Here is a 19,875-nt window from a genome sequence, read left to right on the forward strand (position 1 = left end):
GCAAAGAAAATCTTAGCTGGTGATGCAGTCAGTAGCGGGGGGGAGGGGGGCAGAAGACTCTTGCCCTGTTTGACATCTGTTAGCCCCTGCAAAGGAAATAGGAGGAAGGACTCGCTTGACAATGCCCAGCTAAGGGTATGATTCTCACCTAGGCCTGGCACAGACTGGTTTTGTACTAATGCGTTTCAGTAAATGATACCTATGTTTGACTACCAGTTTTATCTTAAGCTCCAGTGTGAAATGTGGTTATACCAATTTAAAGGTGCTTATACCAGTACAATTGTACAGTTTAATTCCATATCTCTACAGGAAATTAAGTATAGAGGTGGTTGTATCAGTATCAGAGTCCTTGTGTGTAGATGAGGCCTCATGCTGAGATCTTCGTTATCACCCTGGCATTGCAGAGGGAGACTTAAGGTGGGAGCAGATGGCCTGTGCACCTTTTCAGGATGCTTCAGAGTGCCAGAACAGTGTAATAAGACTGCAGTGCAATCGAATTTTAAGGTAGAGCTCCCAGATCTTGCATAAAGTGACGTTCTTCACAGTCACTCTTCTAAAAAGTTCTCTTCTCTTGAATGCTTGGGTCCTGGTTTTATCACAAGAGCAAACCTGTCCCGATAGAAGCCACCTGGAGCTTCAGGTGCTCAGCACCTGTATCTCCATACTGAGGTTTTGACATTTGGGTGTTCAAAATCAGAGGTGTCTGCTTCTAATGGAATTGCCCTTGAATGCATTTGTGGAAGAGCTGAGAGTTGGCTCTTACTAGTGACGATGCAGCTGCCTTGTCAACTCTGCAATTAAGAATCTCTTCTGATAAACCTGTGCTGCAACATGGAGCTTGGTGTTAGCTACAAAGTGTGCCCTGAACCCCAAGGAAAGTTTTGAAGACAGACTAGCTTGTGATGAGCTCTATGCTGCCCTGGTTAGAGTGGTACCAGTACCCAACTAGCTGAAAAAAATACCCAAGTAATCTTTAAAATCAGTAAACTACATGGAGCATATAGTAGACATCCTGAACACAGGCACAGCTTCCATAAACAAAACCCTCTAGGAGTTTGCTGCAGTCACATTTGTAGATGTTAGGTGCTAGAAGGGACCTCTTGAGATTATCAGGTCCTTGAAAGGGATTATGGGAGAGCCAACAAATAGGAACTAATTTGGAACTTTTTCTGGATCAGCCAGAAAACAAAATTGCAAACTATTTAACTGCTGTCTCTTTTTAAGTGGGGGGAAAAGCCTGCAATCGGTCTATCTGGGTGCACTGTCCAAGGGTGTTCTCTGTTGCAACCTCCTAATGGCAGTGTAGGGGAAGGGTCATGGAAACAATGAAGAATAACCCAGGGCATCAAATAAAGAGGGTATTGTTCTCCCACTGATGTAATTTCAGCAATTGTTAATTTCTCTTGTGGCCTTGGGCCCCCAAGTACAGTACATTTTTTGGCTATTCCTTTCCTGATCTCTTATTAATTCTGACAATGTACATGAGTCTTGAGTGATGAATGAAAGGTTTTGAATCCCATCTTCTTGGATGGACAATAGCTTTTCTGTTCCTTGTGCTTCCTGCTTACACAGCTATGACCACCGTGTTCCCAGCCAAGGACTGGAAATCCTGCAAGTAGATATCCTTGTAAGAACCCATTCTGTGGGTGGAATGGAAGGGAGTCAATGGCAAATCCTCCTCCAGGAATTTGTCCTCTATTTCTGTTGTAACCAGTGCTTGTTATTTAGCCCAGTTATGGCAAACCTGATTTAATTGTGTCCAGAGAAATTATTCTACCTGAGGTGGTCCTGCCCTTTTACTTGGTACCAGTCTATATTTTCTGCCCTGCATCATGTGCCCCCTTCATCTGTATGCCTTTGAAGTAATCCAAGCTGACTCTGCTCTTTAATCTATCGCACAGGAAGGATTGCAGGTTTTACTATGAGGTGGATCTTAAAGCATCTGCCTGTCCTTGGCCAAACATCTGCAGACACTTAGTCTGTTGTAGATGCTGGTTCTCTGACATCCATTACAAAGGACAGATTTAAGCAGTTTATTTCCACTGCTCATCTAAGCACTGGTATCTGCTTTGTTTGGTCCTTATCTTGCCTGACAGTCTTGCATTGCACCATGTCTGAGAGGGACCATGGGGTGTTGAGAAGCTGCTCCACTTCTTGTTCCGTGAAGGGGTAGAACTAAAATGTGGGGTAGATCCTGGCTGTATGCCACCTTGGGCAGAATACAACCGCTCCTCTAAAACCCCTGGGCAGTATGACGTGAACCACATCTTAATAGGCAGGCAACACATCCCTGATTGCAGCTAAAGCAACAGATTTGTTTGTTAGAAATACTATGCTTATATTTTTGTTGTTTTCATGCAATAGCTAATCTTTGCCCTTCATTTCATTTCTTCCTTGGTAGGTTTCTAGTATCAGCTCTCTCCTATCAAACCTGAGACTTTGCTTTTCTGAAACTTCTTTGCCTTCTTCATGCATGTGGCTGTTGCCAAGCAGCTGGGTAGATGCATGATTTGCACAGTTGCTCTCAAGGCACAGGCTTAATGCATTGGGTTTCCCCTCCCCTTCTTATACTCTTACTTGCCTACATGTCTCAGAACATGCGGCGGCTCCTGCAGAATCCGAAGGTGACAGAGTTTGATGCTGCCCGCCTGGTGATGCTTTATGCTCTGCACTATGAGCGCCACAGCAGCAACAGCCTGCCTGGGCTGATGATGGACCTCAAGAACAAAGGAGTTTCAGAGAAGTATCGGAAGGTAAGTAATTGCTGGCTCTGTTCTGGATAGATACTGGGATGAGAAGACATAAGGGTGGCAGATCTTTAGCTGTTGTAAAGTGTCCTGGCTCCAGTGGCTTTAGAGCCATGAGACTCCATCAGCTGGAATCTGTCCTAGGGTGGGAGTTCCCAGACATTGACTGGCTAGTCTTGCCTTAGTCCTCCCATCTCTGCTTGCCTTCTTTGATAACAAGCTGCCTTATAGCAGGAAAAGCATTTGCATTTCGGACTGTTTTAATATGTAGTAAAATGGAAGCCTGACCTTGGATAAATAGGGCTGGAAGGCACCTCAGGAAGTCATCTAGTCTGACCTTCCCTTCCTAAAACATTCCAGACAAGTCTATCCACCCTGCTCTTAAAAACCTGTTGACTTTGCTCTCTGTGTGTATTTAATAGTAATGGAGAATCCCTGTACTTCTGAAGTCCTTCTAAAGTGCTCTGGATACTACTTAAATTCCCCTATCAGAATCAACTCTTATCAGCTGATAAAGGCTTTATTATTCATATAGTTGCTTATGAAGGACCGTTCTGCTCTGGCTTTCTGAAATGCCCCAAACAGAAATGGTGCTGTTTGCAAAGTGCTTTTGGGTCTTCTAAGAGGAGGGCCTATATGAATGTGTTGTCAGAAAGCTGCTTTGCAGAGGAGATGACCCACCTCCTCTTTCTTTCTAGACTCTCACTCCACTCCCACCTCCCAGAGAGAATTGTTCAGTTTAAACACTTAAAATGACCCAGGATCCTGAACTAGCTCTTATTTTTCTGGTAGGTGCTGTAGAAAATGTGTACATGGGTGGGCTAGATTTGCTAACCTTTCCTTCACGTTGTAGCACTACAGATTCTGCTTGCATGGCCCATTCAGTTATCAGGCATGATGTTCTGACTGTAATGTGTATTCACTTGGGTCTGGACAGAGGCCCACCACCTAGATTGGCGTGGTTGTGAGAAGGCCTTCAGTAAAATTGTCCAGGATTGAATTGATCTTAAAATAAAATCCCTTCTTCCAGAAGTTGCAGGGAGTATTTGGGCACATTTCTTGGCTTTCTCTAGGCTATGCCCTTATTTGAGACTAGATGGAATCCTTTTCAACTTCTTTGGTATCATTTCATCACCTTTTGTCGATGTTAAAACCACAGAAACTGTCCTGAACCTAGTTCCCCACATTAATAGAGCTCCATCTTCCATCCATCTCTGTACAGCTGGTGTCTGCAGTTGTGGAATATGGTGGGAAGCGTGTCAGAGGCAGCGATCTTTTCAGCCCCAAGGATGCTGTGTCCATCACTAAACAGTTCCTCAAAGGACTGAAGGTATGAAGATCTCTGCCACACATAGTCCAGTAGAGATAACCAAGGAAGGGACCATGGGTGTGAAGCGCCTTCTGCACTGTTAAAACAAAAGAGCAATGCTGATATGTGTAATCCCTGTACTTGTTCATAGATCAGTTCCAGGTGGAGGTCGGGGCAGGTGAAAAAGGGAATGTGGTTCTGAAGGACATAACACACCCACTGGTTCATGTATTGAGTTATCCAATGTCTGCTTATTACACAGCAGCCCTGACTGGCACCTATGGGCTGCTTATTCCCAGTGGTTCTTGCTGTCCCCAGAAAGCCAAATTAAGGCAGGCTGGTGTGTACTGCAAGTCTGTTTCCTGACTTTTGGAAGTTTAGCTGTATGTGTACTTGACAGCTTGGAAAGGTACATAGTATTTTGATATTGTATCTACTGAAATCTGTGGGAGGTAGGTGCCCAAAAGACTTTTAAGGATCTGGGGATTTGAATGTTGTTCATTGTACCCACTGGACCACTGCTTGTTTGTGGTGGTGGCTTTGCTGACCTGCTTTTTAAACTCGCTGCAGCTGTTTCATTTAATGAACAAACAACTGCTTTCCTGTGCATCGTAGGGAGTTGAGAATGTGTATACTCAGCATCAGCCCCTCCTTCATGAGACGCTGGATCAACTCATCAAAGGAAAACTCAAGGACAACCAGTACCCCTACCTGGGCCCTAGCACACTCCGTGACAGGTATGGAATGGGGAGTAGCAGAAGCCTCTTAAGATTTATCTACTCCTTTTTATTTATGCTTGGGTCTAGTACATGCTTGGTGAGCATCATGGCTCTCTACATAATGAAAGCTGTGCCGTGTGGCCAGGACTGCCAAAGTGCTGAGTATTGACCCAACTCTTGGTCCCTACTGAAAAATTAATTGGAGCAGAGGGAGTTGAATGCTGACAGCTTTTGGAAACTCCCACCCAATAATTTTCCCTTTGCTTTCAGACAACATTGTGTGGAATCTCCTGTTAGCTCTGATTAAAGAATATTGATGCATGTCAGCTTGATTTCTTCCAGCTGCTGAGAAGCTGTATTCTCAAGAGGCAAAGCTGGGAACTGAGATTTGAGTCTCTGTTCTAAGCTCTGCTACTGGTTTGTTACGCAGCCACAGCAAATTGCTTGACTTTTTTTCTGCGCCTTTCTTCATGCCTGTAAAATGGGAATGTTGCCTCCTTAACTCCCAAGCTGGTGATTTTGGATGTATGTAATGTTTAGGATTCCCAGACAAGAGAAATGTGTTATGGTTGTAGCTTTTTTCAGGTAGCTACAGACTGAGCTAAAGCACTTGCTCCCCAGGACAGATGTTTGGAGGCCTGTACTTGCTGGAAGCAGTACAGTGATTCCAGGATGGTGCAGGCATGTGGGGTTGAGCTAAGCTTTGTACTTCCTATCAACCTCCCCTACCCCAGCCCAGCTGCCGTCAGTCCTTCTCTTGCTCTCATCCTGTCTTTGGGGCCGGAACAAAAGCTCTCACCTTTTGATAGAAATGTCTGGAGCTCTGTCTTAATGGCATAGCTGCTTGCTTGTTAGAATAACTGTGTGAGTTGAAGGCTCCAACAGACTGCTGTTGGAGATCTGGGAACTTCCGTCTGACAGCTGGAGGTGGAGGGGGGAGAGACGGAGATGAACCTTTGTCCTGTAGGTCTAGTGCGTTTATTTGACAAATTTTGCTGTGATGTTTAATTACTCTGTGCCACCTGGGGTTGGTCTTTTTTTGTTTTGTTTTTTGTTTTTAACAAGGATCAAAAATAGCCCAGTATATTCCTCACCCTCTTGAGCTGATTTTGTTACTCTTTTTTTTTGGTGAGAGCCTGACCTTGCCCAATATGGCCAAGGATCTTATTGAAAAGGAGTAGCTGAGCTTGCTGGGACTGAGCTAATCCATTTCCAACAGAGACAGTAATGGCAGGTATATGTTGGGAAGGAAGGCTTTGAGGCGTAAGGCACAGCTCTGGGAGGCTGAAGACCTGGGTTCTGTTTTTCAGTATCTCTGTCAATAAATCAAAGTTTAGGCCTCTGAAGTAAACTGATTCAATGCTTTGTTCTCTTGTGAATGGCTTGCTAACAAGGTAAGAGCCTGTTGTTGTCAGCTTTGAATTACTCCTTCAGCTCTGGTAGCCGTGGCCCATTCATTTGGTACTGAAGGTCCTAGGCTTGCTCTGATGCCCCAAGATGGTGTTATCACAAGAGTGCTGGGAATCCTCCTGAGAATTTACAAAATGCTCCAAGAGCTGCTAGAAGGTGTCTTACAGGTTGAGCGTTAGACCTCTCATTACCTTCCCATGCTAGTTGCAGTTGGCTTTTATCAGCAACTGCCATGTTCTTAGTAAGGCAGAAAATAAATGCGAACTTGTGCTTCTCGACAAATTGGGTGGCTGTCGCAGGGCAGCCTCAGTTAAATTAAAACTGCAGACTCATTTGCGGGAGAGGAGAAGCAGACTTTGGGACCAAGGTTCAGAAATGTCAAGCGAGTGGGAGGGGAAGGAGCATGACAAAGAGCGATCAGCAATCTCCCTGGCTCTCAGACATACACGCTGCACTACTTTTTCTTCCTTCCTCAGCCTTGCCTTGGGGGCATTGCGATCTGCCTTGTGAAAATGGAAGCGTATTTCATGGGGAGGCGTCCAAATTCCATGCCAGCCTGACAGCAGGGGACATTTATCACTTTATTTATGAATAAGAAAAGAATTATAGTCACACAAGAGACAAATTGTTTGTGTACATCCCCAACATGCCAGAAAATCTCTGCCTGGCCCCAGACTATCCCTTGAAAATCAAATTGTTTGGGGCTGATGGAAAGGGCTTGGCAGGTGGACCTCAGAACAGATAAGACCATAGAAATGTAAGCTTCCTCCTCGGTATGTGTCCCAGACTGGCCTGAGAGAGAATGACTCAGGTAGGACTTTATGTTCCGTACCATCCTTGGCCCTTTCTGCAAATAAAAGGGTCAGCTGTGGTTTTTAAAAATTCATTGAGCTCTTATGAGACCCATGAACCTACTTTGCACAGGTGGCCAAAAGGCTTGAGCTGCTTTCAGCCACTGCAGACCTGTGCTTGACTTGAGCTAGTTAGGTAAGGGTGAAAATCCCAAAAGCGTCAAGGAACTTCTAGACGGCCTTCTTCATGCAATAATACAAAGAGGGACCCCTTCAAATATCTCATCTCGTCTCCTCTCCAGGGCTCCATGATTTAAGAACCCAGCCTTAGGAATGTCACTGGTAAGGTGTCAGAAAGGAGAATATAAACAGGGCTCAGTTCTTGATGAATAAGTCTAGCAACTTCCCAATGCCAGTGGACAATGTAACTGAGATGAAGGGAAAACAAACTTCTTCCTCCTTTCCCTTCTGCTGTGGAGCAACAGCCTGACCTCATAGCTGAATTGCTTCAAGAAAATAAATCCATCCCAGAATTCGCGTGTACCGATGCCAAACCAAATTCTGTGGCAAGTTACTTGGAGCATGGCTGCCTATGTTGCAAGCATAGTATCTAGCCATGGCCCTTCTGATTTGAGCCTGGAGGCCCAACTGTGACGCATGAGAACTGGTGCAACATGGAGGGTTAGCCTTTGGCTGGATTCTCCTGAAAGCTGGGAGCATGCAGAATGACATTACTTCACTGTAACTGCTTGGGAGCTATTAAAAATATGACTTTGCTTTCCGTAATACTTCACCAAACCATGTACTAAGTTGTAGGTTTTTAAGGGCTGGCCAATAGATAGGAGCTACCTGGTCCCTTTTTCCTTTGTCTTCAATGTCTTTTGGAAGCTCTACTCCTTTTTGGCAAGAACCACTACCACGTAAAGTTGTCAACTCTGTTTGAATCTCTTCCAGGAGGTTTCGTCAAATAGTGGATTACAGCGCATAGACTTTTACATTAGGAATGCAAATCCACATTACTATTACATTTAAAAAACCCACTGGACTACTGTACAAATCGGATTCAACATTTAATATTAATTGTAATGAATACCCTATCCTTGATCTCCTGGGTGACTCTCAGCAATCTCCTGGAGATTTATGTCTAATTCCTGGAGACTCCAGGGCAATCGTGGAGGGTTAGCAACCCTACCACCATGGCTCGCCCATGTTACCAACCATCTGGCAGAAAAGCCAAGGACTCGAGTGGGTTATGGACACTGCTGAACTGCCTTGAGTACTTGGAGGAGGTCAGAGGGTGGCACTGCATCAATTCCCTCTGCCACTCTACCCTAAGTTAGTGCAGCTGAAAGCAGGTAACCCAAGCAGACTTGCAGGCACTGCTCCTGCAGCATCAAGGCATTGCTTTATCTTCCAGGTAGATGTCTGTGGGGCCCAACCAATGCTGAGGTGGGTCACTGGAATTCAGAGCAGGATGGTCTGGCAGAGGGGACTGATGTGCTAGAAAGCAGAGCACAGCATGTAAATGAAGTAGGGCCCAGTGGTTAAGGCACCAGCCAGGCATGTGGAACATGTTGATTCAACACCTTATTACCATTCAGGGGACTCTCCCACTGTTTACAGTGCTCTTTATGGTTGACCCCCTGCCCTGCCCTAGCCTAGGCCACATGCTTTCTACCCTTCCCTGTCAATGCCACTTTGCCCATTGTACCTTGGACTTCCTGTTGTAGGAATCAGCCTGTCCACTGCTTGCTTTGCCTTTGAAGGAATCCTCAAGTAGCAGTTCAGTCTCATCCTACTGTCTCCTTTTAACAGATTGTACTGATTCTGGGAAGTACGTCTTGGATTGAGAGGTTCTGAGATGCCATGATTCTGGGGCCTTAAAATGTACATGAGTACTCTAAAGTAGATGAAAAGATGGCCTGTTTAATTTTTCCTCACACCAAAAGAGTGGAGCGAAGAACTACCTTTAAATTTATGGCATGTGTTGGGGAACCACTTAAAATCCAGCCCCAGGCAAACTGGGCTATCCTGTCTAGTCGATGGTGGTTTCAGAGGCCTGAGCATAGTGATTGGCAGGAGTTCAGGAGAGGGTCAGGGTGAAGTGCTTTATGTTTTGTGATCAAAGCGAGGCAGATGCGTGACCAGCAAGGGATTTTTTTAAAGGGCTCTTTTTAATGGTTTTTCTGTAATAAATATTATGCTCTTGCGGGGGAGGAGAAGCTTGTGGTCCAACTTCAGCTTTGGAAATCAGCAGCAGGGAGGGGAAGGGAATCTCTCCAAGGCTTGGAGCAGGGCTCTAAGCAGATACTAGCAAGCATTTCCTTTTCGTTATTCACATCCACATCAAGCATCTTGATGCCTATCTTGCTGGGGTCATCTAATCCCAGCAGTCTTTCCTGCCCAAGTGCAGGGGGGCTGGACCCAGTGATCTTGTAAGGTCCCTTCCAGCCCCTAACAACTATGAAACTATGATCCTCATCCTGTTTGCTTATACTCATGCAGTCCCAGCCACGCTGTGGGTGAGACAGTGCTAGCTGCAGTATAGTCCCAAAGCAAAGAGACCCTAACTAAAGTTGGAACCCTGGTGTGTTGAGTGCTGTATGTACATCCTGTGAAGCAGGCCCTGTCTTGAAGACCTGGCAGGCTAAATAGATAAGACTGGGTGGGAGAAAAGGAGTATTGTATCTCTCTTTTACAGATGGGGGAACTGAGGCACAGAGTTACGTTATTTGTCTAATGTTATGTAGTGCATCTGTGGCAGAGCTCTGAAATGGGTCTCTTGTCTCTCAGCCCAGCATCTGACCAGCATTTTGAGGAAGGATGATTTGCATTAAACTTGGTCCCACTTCCCCTGTGCCGGTGACTTTCCTGTACGGTTCCTTGGCTTTCCATTCTAATTTGGTGTGGGGCCTACATAAACCAAACCTGAAGCTGTGGGTGACCTGCAGGCTGGGAGTTGGGGATAGTCTGTGTGCCCTGGGGCACTTCTCTACTGGGGGGTATTTTGCCTGGCCTCTAAGTGTCACCATGCATGATTGGAAGTTATGTAGAATTGTGTCTCTATGATGCTATAATGGGTCTTATATCAGGCAAGGAGACTAAGACATGGCTGTTCTAAACTAAAAGCAAATTGATTGAACCTAATGGCACAAAGGTCACACGCAGGCCTGAAGGCCTCTGTGTCCCAGCCCAGGATCTGTGTTTGTGACTAGGCTTGAGGACAGGTGTGTGATGGTGAGGGTCCCTGACACGGTTTTTTTTTTTTGTAAGGCCATGTATAAGACAGACTCCCTGTCCTAGCCTTTGTGATGTAAAGGCTCCTGGTCCCAGCAGATGGAGGTGTGATTCAGAACTGAGGCTTGTAAGTAAATGGGTCTGTATCCAGTGAGAACTCTCAGGGTCTTCTCGTTGTCCTCCATGGACTTTGGATCAGGCTGTAAGACCAGGCAGCCAAACATGGAGTGAAGTCACTAGAAGATTAGAGTGTTCAGCACCCTCCATCAGGGTTAATTCTTACACTGTGATCTCTCAAGTCAGCAGGGAAAGTCAGGCAGCTTTGCTATTTGACGGAATTGTTACAGACACCATGAAGAACTTGTAAATTCTTGCAGAAGCAATCTTGTCTTGCAAGAGGTTTAAACATCCTTTTTTGGAAACATCTACTTGCAACATAAATTGCAAAGCCACTTGGTTGCATGGTCTCTAATATCTTAACCCGTGATGTGAAGAGTGCTTCAGAGATTAACGAAAACAGAGTAATTGCCAAGTCCTTTTCTTGCATAGCATGCTTCTTCAGCCAGAATTGTGACTATTTTCTTATTTGTGCAAAGCAATTTTCTTCCCCTGCTATGAAATTTCCAAGCATTTAGCTATCAAATGGGTAGTTAACCCAGAGAGAAACAAAGCCATATCCACAAATTGGGTCTGAGGAGGGGAACAGCTGGGGGAGACAGCAGATTGCATTTCCACTAATCCAGTGAGTCTTTGGTTTTCTTCCTGTTCCAAAATTGCTGCTTATTTGTTCTTGATATATGTAGCAACTCCCTGAGCTCTTGGCAAGAGAGCTGAGATACTTGTGTTCCTTCTATAGCAGTCTGTCTTGGACAAATAAAAGGTAACTGCATTTTGCAGTTACGCTTAAATGCACAAAACTAAGCAGTGTATTTAAGGAAAGGGGGGAAAAAAGACTGCATCCTCCCTGCAGAAAATTAATGATGCGTAGCGTATGCAAGATGCATATTTTGTTTTCATGTTAACATCTTATCATAGAAGTATGGTCAGAAGGGACCCTGTAGATCTTCAAATCCGACCCCCTGCCTGGGCAGGAGAATAACTGGGCTCAAATGACTCCAGCCAGGTAGGCATCAAGCCTCTTCTTAAAGAGCCCCAGGGTAGGAGCCAGCACCACTTTTTCCTTGGAAGTTGGTTCCAGATCCTAGCCGCCCTAACTGTGAAATAGTGCCTGCTAATGTCTAGTCTAAACCTACTCTCCAACAATTTGTGGCAGTTATTCCTTGTTATGCCAGGGGGTGCTAGGGGAAACAAGGTCTCTCCCAAACCCTACTGGTCCCCCCTAGTGAGTTTATAGATGGTCACCAGGTCCCCCCCTCACCCTTCTCTTGTGAAGGCTGAACAGGTTCAGGTCCTGCAGCCTCTCATTGTAGGGTCTGCCTTGCTGTCCCTGGATCATGTGGGTGGCCCTTCTCTGGACCCTCTGTGTTGTCCATATCCCTCCTGAAATGGGGCGCACAGAACTGGACACAATACTCCATCTGTGGCCTTACCAGTGTTGCATAGAGGGGGAGGATCACCTCCTTGGCCCTACTTGAGATGCATCTGTGGATGCACAACAAGGTCCGGTTAGCCCTGCCAACCGTGACCTCGCATTTTCGGCCCATGTTCATTTTGGAGTCAGTAATGACTCCAAGATCCCTTTCTGCCTCCGTGCTCTCAAGAAGGGAGTTTCCCATCTTCTAAGTGTGCTGCTGGTTACTACTGCCCAAGTGCAGCACCCTGCACTTGCCAGTATTGAAACGCATCCCTGTCCAGGTCTTGCTACAGTCTTTCCTTCCCTACTAGCATGCTCACCTCACCCCAAACTTTTGGTATCATCAGCAAATTTACACAGGTTGCTTTTCACCCTGTCTTCCAAATCGCTGATAAAGAAGTTGAACAGCTGCCCACTTCCCCCAGGTCGAATATGACCTGTCCGCCGCCACCCTCTGAGTACGACCCTTCAGCCAATCTGCAGTCCATCTGACTGTGTAGGCATCAATGCCACACAGTCATTGCCTAGTCATCAATCATCAATCACAGTCATCGATGCCTAGTTTTTTTAATGAGGGTGGGGTGGGAGATGGTGTCAAAGGCCTTGCTGAAGTCCAGAAAGACTAAGTCCATGGCAACACCTGCATCCAGTGCTTTTGTGACCTGATCATAAAAGGCAATCAGGTTGGTCTGACATGACCTGCCCCTGATGAAACCGTGCTGGTTGCCCTTGAGCATCATCCCAGAAGCTGGCCCATCACAGATGCGCTCCTTAATGATCTTCTCAAAGAGTTTCCCTAGGATCGAGGTAAGACTGACGGGCCTATAGTTGCCTGGGTCTTTCCTCCTCTGTTTTTTAAAGATGGGGACCACGTTGACTATTTTCCAATCATCTGGCACCTGGTCCGAGCACCACGAGCGCTTGTAAAGCCGTGCCAAGGGCCCTGCAATAACCCCTGCTAGCTCCCTCAACACCCTGTGGTGGAGAGCATCTGGACCTGCTGATTTGAACATGTCCAGCCTCTCCACAAGCTCTCTAACCCGGTCTTCCCCAACCTGAGGTCTGGAGACATTTCCTTTGAATCTGTCTTGCATCACAGTGGGAAGTCCCGGTCTTTGCACAAGAAAACAGAGGTGAAGAATTGTCTTAAATGGTTCCATGGTACTCTTGATACCAAATGATCCCCGTACCTTACTTGCTCATAGAGAGTTTTATAATTTCATCTGTAAATGGAGTGCAGCCACTCTCGGGGTGCAGTGTAGCATTGCTGTGCTTCATTAAGCAGCTGCTAATAATGCTTGAGAATGGAGATGTAAGGAAAGCCCTCTGCTTGTGCCCCTCTTCAATCAAAAATTGTAAAGGAAATGTAGGTAAACAAGACATTTACTGCCTATCTGAGCTAGCCATCCTATAAAATATAATACTTTAGTGGGTGCAGGCCCCAGTCAACCTGATCTGTAGAGGTCCTAGCTTGTGGCATAAATGTGCATAACATAATGTTGACTCTCCCTGTTACATCTTCTTCCTTCACCCTACTTCACAGCCTTCTGCTTTCACTTGACTGTTTCTGGTATTATGTTTTCAAATAGATTGAGTGACCCAGCTGTCATCCCAAATGACTTCTTCCCCAGGGTGTTGGGGGTCTCCTGCTCTCTCCTCTGCACCGGAGGCCTCTCCTTCCTTTCTTGCTTTCTTTGCTTTCCATCTGACACATGCGAGAGGGACCAGACTGGACTGTTTTAGGGAAAAAGCTGTTGCCTGCAAATGTAGGAGATGGGACCTGATAGCCCAGGAGCTCCCTTCCAGACCTGTGTTCCTGTGAAAAATGCAGAGACTTGAATACACTGAGATGGAAGAAAAGATTCAGCTGTCTTTGACCCAAGTCCCTGATTGTGACAGATGCAGGATTTACACTTGTGGTCCATTTAGGAAAAGTGTATTTCTTCCTATGGGAGCCAGTACCAGGTGGCATAAGAAATCACCTATCAGGCCAGCGGGTTACCTTTTCTGTTCTTGCGTGGGACAGTGAGGTCCCATCCCGTGACTGGTGCTCTGTGGTACATGTAATGACAGATTTACCTTCCCTAGAAAGAACTCTCTTCCTAGTGCCAGGCAGTTAGTAAGCATTTAAGAATGAGGGTTTGTATCTTTTTTTTTTTAATTAATTCAGCCCCCACATCTCTTCCTTGCTTGGTTTCAACTGCAGATTTCAACAGGAAGATATTCACCTCTCTCTCCTGGGTCATGATATTAAACTGAAACTTATTTGCAGGGTTGCTTCTGCTTTAATTTAAAGCAATTGACAGCAGCAGAGGCAGAGAAATAATGAACGCAACACTTAATGAAGCCATTCTTATTTGCATTCTTGGTTCCTCCCTAAGCTAATATGATTGATTATCCCATTTGGGATGGTGCCTATGTGAGCAGCCTTGGTATGATGGTTTCTAGACCCAAAGATGAGAACAAACAAGAGCAGACTCCCCTCCCACCCCCACCTCCATCTCTAGTTTCAGATAAACAATGAAATCACACTTCTACCCTCCCTAGCAATTGCAGCCTTCAGCAGTTCCTCTGTCCTGCTAACCCCCTGCTTCTGTAGATCGGCAAGAATGTTACAGTCCTCCTGGCCTTTAAACACTTGGAAAACGTGGTGGCAGTTCAGGGTAACAGCAATTTTAAAAAATCCCAGATATTTCAGCACTTAAAGAAGCCTGTGGGAAGCAGGCACAGAACTCCTGGAAATCAATGAGGGTCTAGATGCCCTAAATCTCATAGGCCTCTTCAAACAGCAGCAGACTTGTGCCAGAATTTGGATGCAGATGAAGCAGGAATGGTTACAACTGGCAAAGGAACTATTTCCCTGTCCCAAAATGATTATTTTGTTACCCTGCTGCTTTACTGATCTGGTTCATATAAGGAGACCAGAAAGGTTGCATCTCCAAAAACTCCAGTCAGTTCATTAGGTCTTTAAAATTCAGGGTGTGTGTGTGTGTGTGTGTGTCTTCCTTGAAGCAAACTGGGACACAGACTATTTGGTGCTTTTCTCACATACATGGCAGAGGTGAAATAATCTTCAAAACAGCAGGTGATGGTTGATTTTAGCTTCTTCTCTGGCCCCTTCCATCCCCAAAAGACTTGAGCAGCTTTGCATTTAGTTTTGAAAGGCATATCCAACCCAGCTCAAAAGCTGTGGAAAAGGAGACTGCTTTTCCTCTGGGGCTGACTCGGTGACTTGTGCTCTTGCTAGTGTTCAAGAGCTCCATTGTCTGCCTTGGAGACACATTTTGAACCTGCACAATATGACTGCAGCTGCTATATATAACCTTCTTATCTTGAGTCTGCAGTGCAGAAGATTTCACAGCCTGTTCCTTTTTAAGGGACCGTGCAGTTCCTTGGGGAGAGCACTGCACAGAACCCTGACTCTTTGGGAATGTTGCAGGTGCTGAGCTGGTAAAATTCAGATGGCTTTTCTGCCTGTCTTAAAAGTTCCTGTTTGGAAAGGCCTAGGTCATCTGCGGGGTAGAAGTCACCACAGCGGCCAGAGCTCAAGCATGGAATATCTTGGCTTGCACATTCTTGTACTGCGGGTGTTTCTGCACAGGGTTTTGCTCTGATTAACGACCTTGGCCTTTCTAGGAAACCATGCAGCAGGCTGCAAGTCAGGAGTCTTAAGAACAGGTACCAGCTATGCCAAAGAACAGGAGGAAGAAACTTTATGTAGTGACTGTAGAAGAAACCTCTGCAATGGGAAGGGACTTCTCTGCTTTAATTAGTAATAATTAGTACTATGGGCTGCACTTTTCCAAGTGGCCTGTGATACTAGGTGTCAAAACTTCTAAGAACCTAGGATGTGATCATCTTAGGTGACAAGAACCCAGAGCTTCCAAGCATCTCTAAATACTGGCCTTGCATGCCAGGAGATCCGGGCATCTAATTATGGAGGATGCCTCTGGAAGTTGAGCCTTCAGTTGCTTAGAAGCTGTAAGTCTGTGTGTATTGTTTTGAACATTATGGAAAGAAAATGCCATCTGGCTGATGTACCTTCATTGGGTCTGGTGCTAAACAAAGGGGTATGTCTAATCAGCATTTAGATGAGGTCCCTTTTTAAAAAAAGAAAAAGAAAAACATAGCTGCAACACCCGTGGTGGTTCAGTAGGAAGAGCCCTACTTTCTCAGCCAGCATCCTGTTCCTGAACTAGTGGCCACTGTTCTTTTGGTGGGGCTTCTTCTGGTCAACCTGTGAAACAGAGGTGCTGACCCTGTGAAGTGGCTTATGTTGTAGTCCCATCTCTTGACATTAGCCTTCTGTTCTGATACCACCAGCATCTCTTGTGCCAAGCAATAATAGGGCCAGGGCCTTGCAGGTCTCCTTCCCAACAGGGATGGAGAGTCTATGCATGTTCAGAGCAGTCATCCTTGTCCCTTGGTCTGTTTTGCTTTGCTGGTGATTAGGAGCTTGTGCAGACAGAGCAGCTGAATGCCTGCTGTTCTGATCCCTGCAACAAGCAGCTCTTGTCTAATATAGTACCTGGCTGCAGGGCAGAGATTAGACTTGAAGGGGAAAAGAGAACACAGCACAAAGTAACTGTGCCAAGACCTAGCTGCCCTTTGGACTGAAATGATTTGACTTGAGCAATGAGAGTCACCCCAGAATGATAGAGCATCTTCTGCTGTGAAATCTCTGACAGCAACTCCAAACTTCCTGGACTTTTAGTGTTTAATGTGACAGGAAAGCTGGGTTGCAAGCCACGACCAAAGTCTTGTTCTTCTAAGTGATTTATCGAGTGAGAAACGAAGAGGAGGATCAAGGTGCAGGTTTTCATGAGAAAGCAAAAATAGACTGTGCCATGTGTCTGCATGTGGAGAGATGAAGGCATCCCCTATGCTATTTCCGTGCAAAAGCCTGAACTTCAAGGGTGGCTTGGGACCCTTGGGATCTTGGAGATTTAAAAAAAAAATGTATATAATTGCCGCTGTTCGGGAATCAGACAGAGAAACTGCTGCTGATCCTTGCCATTCAAGCCAAGCAAGCCCAAGAGGTCTGAAGTGCCACTGCTGTCCTAGTTTGACTCCTAGACTGATCTTAATTTAACAGTCCCAGCAGTGTTGTGATCATATATTAAACGTTGGCGGATGTGTCATGGTGGATCTGTGTTGTACAGGCAGGGTGTGGGTGTTGTTGAGGAGGTGTATGGAGCTTTTAAAGCACCATTGGCATGCAGTGTAAATGTTTTAGCAGGTACAGTATTGAAATGCAATGTAATGGGTCACTGCATCACTGCTGGTCTGTGTCCTTGGACCCTGAAGGAATTGGCAGTGGGGAAAATCTATTGGAGCATTGACTCTGCCCTAGGCTGGCGCAGGATTTACCCCTGTGCTGTGTTCTCCACTGCTTTGTTCCATCCAATTTCAACAGCTCTCTCTTCATTGCAGGCCTCAAGATATTATTGTGTTTGTAATTGGAGGAGCAACCTATGAAGAAGCCCTAACTGTCTACAACCTCAACCGCACCAATCCAGGTGTCCGCATTGTGCTGGGCGGGACCACGGTCCACAACACAAAAAGGTAATGGCACAAATCCTGAGCTGAGATCCTTCATATTCCAAATTGGGCAATGTGATCCCTGGCCCATAACACTGAAGAGAATTCCTGATCACAGAGCAGCACTGAGCTGTCAGATAAAAAGGCTAATCTGCTTTCCTCAGCAAGCCACTCTGTGGCCCTAAAAGACTTGCTGGCTCAGAGATTTTTAGGGACTTGTAAGGAGCAGATAAGAGTTCTGGGTAAAAAATGATGGACTTGGCTTCTCCTGACTTCAGTTCAATGCATGCTGTAACGTCAGGGGGAAGGCAGAGAAATGCCTGAGTGGCCTCTCAGTTGCCCTGCTGTAAATCAGGAGTGACTCCTGATTTTACATCAGTGGAGTTACGCTGGTGTGACTGAGATCGGAACCTGTCTCTGGCAAGCTGGGTGTCACCTGTGGATGTTTCCTGTTGTCTTCCTATTGCCCTCCAAAGAAGGGAGCTTTCACTGACAGGCACCCATATCTTCTTGTGTCTTGAGAGGAGCCATTCATGGGTTTGATCCTGCAAGAAATGGAGTGCTTCTTGAGTGCTGAACATCCTAATTCCGGTTCCCTCAGTTGCTACCTCTCAGCTGCTGGCTTTAACAGAATGGGAGGGATTTTGCCCAGGTCAGTGCTGATGGCATTCTGTTTTCCCAGCTGAATGATCTGATCCTAAAACACTCCATTTCTACATGTACATGTTCTGCATTTCTCCAGTAAGCAACAGGACCAGAGCAACATGATCAGCTTAGAACATTTATAAGATCGTTTTCCAAATGTGAGCACTTGCTCACATGCCTGAGTGGTGATCTGATCATCCAAGGGCAAGATTTGCCTTTGCTAGTAAGTGGGGAATTAGACCATATGTTGGGTGCTAACTCCTGTCAAGGAGGAGGGGGGCTTGAGAGAGACTACATACTTCTTTCCCACGCCAGCTGCTAGCCAAGCAGAGATCCAAGAATTCTTACAATTCTTCCCTTGCTCCTCTCCAAATACTCCATTCTGTCCCCTTTCATAGTCTAGTTGCCTGGGCCAGTCACTGTTCAGTTGTTTGGGAGCAGAGGGTAAAGTTAAAAGGAGTGTGACAGGTGACCTGTCCTCCCCCTATGCTGTATCGGGAAATGTGAAATCTAAACTGTGGAAGGGTTCTTTGACTTGTCCAACAGCTGCTTTGGGCTTAAAGGGAACCACTCTACTCAAGATGGGGGCAGATTTCAACCCCCCATTATAAATACGAAAACATACATCCACACAACACCAAAGCAAAATTACAGTTAAACACTGGGGCTGAGATAATTTAATGCTGCCTGAGGGACTTGGGTGTATGAGTTTTATTGTATAAAAACTAATGGAAGTTGGGTGCCCAAGTCCCTTAGACAGACGGTTCTAAAAAATCTCTGCCTCCAGTATTTAGGAAATGCAACGCTTTTACCTTATGACGGAGACCTTCACTGACCTCTGTTATATGCCAAAAAAGGCCTGCACCCTACTCTTGAGGCCAGCCAGCCATCCACCTTGCAAGACAAAATGTGTTTGAACCAGCTTCTTGGGCCCACTCTGTGCTCCAGTCGTCTTTGGCTGTGCTGCTAGGAAGGCCTAAGCAGGCTCTCTTATCCCTGCAGTGTAGTGCAGCAAGGATCAGGGTGTTTGGATTCACTAAAAAGACAAGTGACGTCAAAGTGTGGGGTGGGACATGTTTGAACACATGCAGCCTATTCTCTGCACATACTGGCTGTGGCCCTAGCTTGTTAAACTATGAAGTAAGTTCCTGGCTTTAACATGCTGAGCTTTCAAGTGGCTGGGTTTTTGGTTTCTTAGTTGGTTTCACTTTGATTTCAATGCTTCCAGTTCACACAACTCCATAGGAGTGTGAACAGGCATGTAAGTACATGCTGTGTAATCGGGAGAGACTTCATAATGCCATGTCTGTATAAAACCACTGCTACTGGGTTATTTCAGTTCCTAAGAGCTGGGTGCAAGTGTCTTGTGGATGTAGCTATAAAAACAGCTTGTGTTTTAGGCATGTAATGTATTGCTATTGTAACAATCCATGCCATCTCTGAAATAACTTAATTTCTGTATCTCTACCCTTTATTGCCCTCTTGTAAAGCATCTTTAGTTTGTACAGCTGTTGGCACAGTAAGAATACATTATCTTCTTTGAAAGGTTTAGAGGGATGATCCTGCCTAGAGCAGGGGATTGGACTAGGTGACATCCTGAGGGCCCTGCTGGCCTTACTTTCCTATGCTTCTGCAAAGATCTGGTGGCTTTCATCTGCCCAACATACTTTTTCACCTTTCTGCAGTGTCTGTGCCAATGTCCTGTTTTTCTTTTGGGTTGATACTTAACAGTTGGAAAGCCTTTGAGCCAAACACCCAGAAGCAAATGATTCTCTTGAACAGGATTACAAAGACAGATCTGTGTCAACACACGTGTTTAAATCCTACCTGAATTATCCAGCTTTCCCCTCCTTCCCCCTTCTCCAGTAGTCTATGAGCTTAACTGCATTTGAGGCCTAGTGGTAGTAACTGGAACAAGAGTGTTCAGCAGTTTATACTTACT

General features: G+C 45.7%; 1 protein-coding gene across 2 annotated transcripts in view; it reads left to right on the forward strand.

The window, feature by feature from the left end:
• VPS45 (vacuolar protein sorting 45 homolog) overlaps nucleotides 1-19,875 on the forward strand; it is a 67,441-nt gene that overhangs the window by 17,184 nt on the left and 30,382 nt on the right. For both annotated transcript variants that reach the window (XR_002104887.1, XM_019556213.1), the window contains exons 11-14: nucleotides 2,595-2,753; nucleotides 3,970-4,077; nucleotides 4,672-4,793; nucleotides 17,181-17,312. Coding sequence is in view for 1 of the 2 variants with exons in the window: in XM_019556213.1 (XP_019411758.1) it covers nucleotides 2,595-2,753; nucleotides 3,970-4,077; nucleotides 4,672-4,793; nucleotides 17,181-17,312 (521 nt within the window). In the remaining variant the exon portion in view is untranslated. The remainder of the gene's footprint in view (nucleotides 1-2,594; nucleotides 2,754-3,969; nucleotides 4,078-4,671; nucleotides 4,794-17,180; nucleotides 17,313-19,875) is intronic.

Source organism: Crocodylus porosus, unplaced genomic scaffold (assembly GCF_001723895.1).
Source record: "Crocodylus porosus isolate Cpor-Errol unplaced genomic scaffold, CroPor_comp1, whole genome shotgun sequence".
NCBI lineage: Eukaryota > Metazoa > Chordata > Crocodylia > Crocodylidae > Crocodylus > Crocodylus porosus.